This window comes from Poecilia reticulata, linkage group LG5 (genome assembly GCF_000633615.1).
Source record: "Poecilia reticulata strain Guanapo linkage group LG5, Guppy_female_1.0+MT, whole genome shotgun sequence".
NCBI lineage: Eukaryota > Metazoa > Chordata > Actinopteri > Cyprinodontiformes > Poeciliidae > Poecilia > Poecilia reticulata.
This window is the reverse complement of record NC_024335.1, coordinates 372,457-378,364: the sequence shown is the minus strand read 5'-3', so window position 1 is coordinate 378,364 and position 5,908 is coordinate 372,457. Positions and strand designations below refer to the sequence as shown.

The 5,908-nt window shown below is 45.6% G+C and overlaps 2 protein-coding genes across 2 annotated transcripts in view; one reads left to right on the top strand and one right to left on the bottom strand.

Moving 5' to 3' along the window:
- The first annotated feature begins 354 nt into the window (after nucleotides 1-354).
- Nucleotides 355-3,280, top strand: LOC103464250 (achaete-scute homolog 5). Its single transcript, XM_008408242.2, has 2 exons — nucleotides 355-392; nucleotides 1,992-3,280. The coding sequence occupies exon 2, from the start codon at nucleotides 2,056-2,058 to the stop codon at nucleotides 2,572-2,574; it is 519 nt and encodes a 172-aa protein (XP_008406464.1). The 5' UTR covers nucleotides 355-392; nucleotides 1,992-2,055; the 3' UTR covers nucleotides 2,575-3,280.
- Nucleotides 3,281-3,849: 569 nt separating this feature from the next.
- The window catches only part of ppp1r15b (protein phosphatase 1, regulatory subunit 15B), a 5,319-nt gene continuing 3,260 nt past the window's right edge, over nucleotides 3,850-5,908 (bottom strand). Inside the window, exon 2 of the mRNA XM_008408243.2 lies at nucleotides 3,850-5,113. Within this exon, the coding sequence (XP_008406465.1) occupies nucleotides 4,910-5,113 (204 nt within the window). The 3' untranslated portion in view covers nucleotides 3,850-4,909. The remainder of the gene's footprint in view (nucleotides 5,114-5,908) is intronic.

The following is a 5,908-nucleotide window of genomic DNA, read 5'->3' as shown; positions in this document are numbered from 1 at the left end:
CTGGGAGGACTGGGACACACTGGGAGGACTGGGACACACTGGGACACGCTGGGAGTCACTGGGAGGACTGGGACACACTGGGAGGACTGGGACACACTGGGAGGACTTGTCAATACCAAAGTGAAGGTTCTCACCATGAAACGTCTGATCAGAGCAGTGAATGTTCGTCAGAGAAAAACCTGCAGAATCTGATGTTTGGTTTCCAAAGTGACAGAGTCTCTCTCTCTCTGTCTCTCTCTCTGTCTCTCTCTGTCTCTCTCTGTCTCTCTCTCTCACACACACACACACACACCTGTGAGGGCGGAGCTTCAGCAGGTAAAGTCGGATCTTTCCATCCTGAACTCAGAGACCCAGAGGAACTGAAGGAGGATCTGCTGCAGCTCCATCTGAAGGTGAGACACCAGGCGGTTCTGTGCGGTTCTGTGAGGTTCTGTGCGGTTCTGTGAGGTTCTGTGCGGTTCTGTGAGGTTCTGTGAGGTTCTGTGAGGTTCCATTTATATTTAGCAGGACAAACCAATCATCTGGTTTTTATTTCTGAGGAAATCTTTTCTAAACACTTCTGATTTGTTTCAAAGGTTCTGGAGAGGAACCAGCAGATTCCTGATGAAACAGTTTTTAGTTCTGGTTCTGTATAGAAACTCCAGTTTTCTGACTGACTGAACTAACGATTCCAATCTTGGCTGATGCCGATTTTTTTGTCTGAAATGTGGTGACAGTGGCTGATTTTTAGACCTGGATGAGATCAGCTCAGAACTGGTTCATGTAAAGTGAACCAGTTCACTTCACATGAACTGTAAAGTGAACTGTCCAGGTTTTTCTGGACGATTAAGTATCGGCCGATCACCGATCTCCCAGGACGATTTATCAGGGCATCCTCGTTCTGTAGATGCTCGTCGAGTCTTTAGCTTGGAGAAACGTTAAGATTTTAACATCTCAACTGGACACTCACATCTCCTGGTACGTCCTGATGGCCTAGTTAAAGACCAGTAGAGTCGATGTTTGTGATGGTGCAACCAGTCAGCATGCAGATAGTAACTAATGGTCGTCATGGAAACTGAGCAGGAAGAGGAAATTATTTGGTGCAGTTGTCCAATGCTGACTTTCCTCTGTCTGTGTTGAGGAAGATCAACTGGTACCGGTCCAGCTGGACCAGCTGCTGGTCATTCCTGCTACTAATTAAATGCAATCGCCATCAGACCTGTGTGTGAACGGTTTCTGCATGAACAGAAGAACCTAGCGCTCCTTTCACTGCAGTAAAGACGGCAAGGTCACCAGGTCACCAGGTCACCAGGTCACCAGGTCACCAGGTCGTTATTATCATTTCCAGCCATTCTTTGCGTCCATATTTATCAAATTATAACACACGTCTCTTGTAAATGACGTAAAAGTGGATAAAATGCAACATGACCGTTCAGACTGCAGACGCTTTGAAAGCTATGAAATATTCAGTTGCACATCTGGAAGTGGAAAAGATGGAACTGGGCCGTTACTGCAGAGAAAACGTCAGATTCAGTTAGGCCGGTCACCGTAACACATTTTTCTGGACGATAAATTGTCCCAGAAGTTATTGTGTGATAAACGATAATATTATAGTTTATCATCATTATATAAATGGTATATAAATTGATCACATTGTCAAAGATCAATAAACTTTACATTCATTTAACACTGCAACTGGACAAAGTAAATAAATACTTTACTTTGGAAGAAACAAAAAATAAAGCTAATTAATTATGAAGTATCTGTAAACAAACATCACACCAAACCTCCAGACTGAAGACTTTAGTCATCCAGTTTTCAGTAGAAAGAGAAAAACGATCAATTATTTACCTCCTTTTAGTTTATCACACAATTAATTGCTTTAGATATTTTATGAGTCTCATTTGGAAAAAAACAACGCATCGTCGTAGTTTCCTGCTTCGTGAAGGTCATCTCCTCATGTCTGCCCCCTGGCGGAGATGCCGTAAACTGACCCCTCTGTGTTTCCGCAGGTGACCATCATGAAGCTCCTCTGATCCAATCAGCTGTCCTCGTTCCTGATTGCTCGATTGTACGATGAGCTCCGCCTTCTCTCAGTCGCTCTTCGACCGTTTCGCTGCGTCGCCCCCTGCTGGCCGGGAGGACCGGAGCAGAACTCAGCACTCCGAGTCTCTGTCCGCCTCCGTCCCCTTCCTGTTCTACCCCCCCGCTGTGGACCCCGCTGCCCTCAGCCTGTACAAGGGCCCCCTGAGGGGTCCCGCCGGCATCCTGCCCTACCTGTCCCCCTTCCACCACCATGGGCACTTCAGCGTCTATGAGTGTCCGTTCGAGCCGGCGTTCATCCAGAAGCGTAACGAGCGCGAGCGGCAGCGCGTCAAGTGCGTGAACCAGGGCTACGCAAAGCTGCGGGACCACCTGCCGGGCCACAGCGCCGACAAGAGGCTCAGCAAGGTGGAGACGCTGCGCGCCGCCATCAGGTACATCAAGTACCTGCAGAGACTGGTGGACATGGAGGAAGATGGGCGTGAAGGGGCGGAGCCAGGCAGTGGGACGTCTTCTGGCCCGGACAGGGGTGGAGAGATGCAGGCGTGTTGAACGGCCCGTTCACCTGGACGACCAATCAGAGCGCAGAGGGATGACGTCAGCGACTCTAGATTGTAAACCTCCAGAGGACAGATTCTAAATGGACAGCGCCACCTGCAGTTTGTTCCTGAAAGTCTGATGGGAAAAACAAAACAAAACAACAACAAAAAAAACCTTGAAAAATTCAAGATGGCGACCATTTTTCAAGATGGTTGCCATGAAAAATAACTTTTTGCACTAAAATTGAAATCACCGTGTTTGGTGTCAGATCTCAACCTACATATTATGATCCATAGAAATCGGACATATTTTCTTGAGTTTATGTTTGCTTTTTCAAAATGGCTGCCATAATTTTAATGGAGAAAATATGTTTGCACTTAAATTGGAAGAAGTAATTACCAGTGATGGGCACACCTAACCAAAGAGTTAGCTTCACTAACCACTGATTTGATTAGCAAGAGTCTTAGCTTCACTAGTGCTAAACACATGTAAAAAACAAGCTAATGCTACTAGCTAATGCCAAACACATTAAACATTAACCATTAAGATGACTGTCTCAGTTGTGATACTCGCTAACAGCAAAGTCCTAAGTTTCTGCTTTTACTATATTATTACTTTACAGTTGTATAAATATGATTATCAAAATGAAAACATGTCATGCAATATAAAACTCATTAAAGTCATGAAAATGGGGAACATTTTATGGTAATTAGTTTAAAAAGGTCAAAACCGGTGGCCATCTTGAAACATTGTGGCTGATGGGAAATATGGAAAGCGAACGATCTGAGCAAATGTTGATGTTTGTATCCAAACTTGAACTTTTTTACAGTAATATGCTGCACTATGTGGAATCTGTACAGAATGTAGTTTTATTTTATCGCCACTAGATGTCACTGCAACTTTCAAAATGAAAATGGGTCAAAAGTATAAAAACTAAGTTACGTATTAACAAATGTATTAACATTTATAATTTGCTTCACATTCATGTAGAGTAGCTAAAGTATTTATAGGTATTTTCTAGTCATATATGACATCAGAAAAACATAACTGTGATATTATTGCTGGATATAATTCACATTTATATTTTTCGTTCATTTTATTTTCCATTTTCTATGAGCTATAACGTCTCACCACTAAAAATAAACCAATGGTGGCATCAAACACAGGTATTTAAATATTCATGCCTCCAGATAATATTTTGGTGTTATAGAGCTTCCTAAGTGGTAGCCAGAGCTATAAGATTCAGATATATTCTGTTTTTTGAACAGAAATAAGACAGAACTCCGATTCGATCAACAGCGATTATTTATTAGCTCATCGTTAATCCGGGCGGAGATGAAGCAGCAGAACCAGTGAGCTCCAATCAAACTACGAGTTAGAAAAATAAAACCTTCCTCTGATTAAAATACCACCAAAGATCCTGATCAAACCGGGAGGTTCACTCTGATCAATATTTTCAGTCCTGAACATGATGGAGCAGATTCCGCTTCCTGTACTTGCATCTGTTGAACGTCCCATTCAGCTGCGGGTCAGTGAACGTACCAGGAGACTCTACCTGTCAGTGTCCTGCAGATCCATTCTCTCCAATAATGATTTAACAAACACCTGTGGAGTTTAATAATCAAACCGATCATCAGCTGAGCCTCCAAAACCAGTCAGAACCGGACTGGATCCACTGGTTATCGGTGAGCCTGGAGTTAAACTGAATAAAATACATTTGGTATTTAAAACTTTGAGAAATAAATTCAGTTTGAATCAAAATATTGTTAGAATCTCAGAATTCCCACACTTTCTCGGACCCTGAAGGCAGCGACTGATGGTTGCTATGGAAACCAAACCCATAGTGCAGGTTCTGCTGCTGCCTTCAGGGCCGCTCGGAGAGCAGGAACACACCTTCACCACCTCACATCATCTTCCTCTGACGGAACCAGACTGGATCAGAACCAGAACCGGACCCGCTTGAACAATGAGCTCCTTCTGCTGGACGTTTAACACCTCAGTGATGCCCAGCAGCACCAGAACACTGACTCTTCTTCTTTGGCTTTAAGGGGACCAGCTGGCTCCGCCCCTCGTTAAGCAGCTCGTTAACACACCTGCTCAGGTTTTAATTAGAGCCCAGATCCTTAAAATAAACTTTTAATTGGCAACACACTAATTTTTAATAAAGTCAAAATTCCTTCAAACGTTGGACCTGCTGGTCAGAGCAGAACCAGAACCAGAACCAGCAGGTGGCGGGGCTGATACCGGCCTCTGATGGCTCTGTAGTGATTTGGTGAAAGCAGCAGCTATTCAAAGTCCGACCTGCGCACCAGAACCGGGTCGGAACCGGGTCGGAACCGGGCCCGGGTCAGGAGTCAGAGGGGGCGGAGAGTCCCTGGTAGACCCGCCGGCGGTGCGCTGGCGCCAGGCAGAAGCCGATGCTGTGCTCCACTTCCTGGCAGCGGCGCCGGAACCGGCAGCGGTCCCGGGCCAGCTCCTCCCACGGGCCGCGCCGGTCCTCCTCCTCACCGCAGCTGGCGAAGAACTCCTCCACCTCGTCACAGAACCGGACCTGGGGGTGCAAGGTCAGAGGTCACTGAATGGATCACAGCCAGAACCAGCTGAAGACAAATCAATGAATCACTTAGGGTCTCTGCAGAACAGAACCAGAACTGATCTGGTTCTGGTCTGCAGTCGTAATTGTATGAGAATAAAGTCATAATATCAGAGAGATAAAAATATTTCCAAAAAGCCAATCGATCAATCAATAATCACCTGGCCAAGTTCAGGTTCTGATAGCAGCCGGTTGGCTTCATACAGAACCACATCCAGCGACCCAGACCTTCTGAGCCAGCCAGAACCAGATCCAGTTTAAACCAGGGCTGTCCAACGTGCGGTCCGGGGGCCATCAGTGGCCCCTGGCGTGGCTTTGTGTGGCCGCTGGATGCAGCTCTGATACGGACGGAGACTTTCTGTTTGTCTCTGCAGGAGATTTTCAATAAAAACTTTATAATATTTTTTAGGTTCAAAACAAGTGACTTTCTTTTGTTTTCAATTTAATATCTGTTAGTTTGGCCATAAAACTACCAAAATGTTTTACTGAACAAACACATCCAGTAACTAAATGGTCTAAATCAGGGGTGGGCAGCTCCAGGCCTGCAGGATCTCCTGCATCTTTTAGATGCGTCTCCACTTCAACACACCTGAGGCAAATACTGAGGTCGTTAGCAGGTTCCTGGAGAACCTGGAGGAGATTCAGCTGTTGGATCTTAAGTGTGTTGGACCAGACAGACGTCTAAGAGCTGCAGGACACCAGGCCTCCAGGACCAGGCCTCCAGGACCAGGACCAGGCCTCCAGGACCAGGCC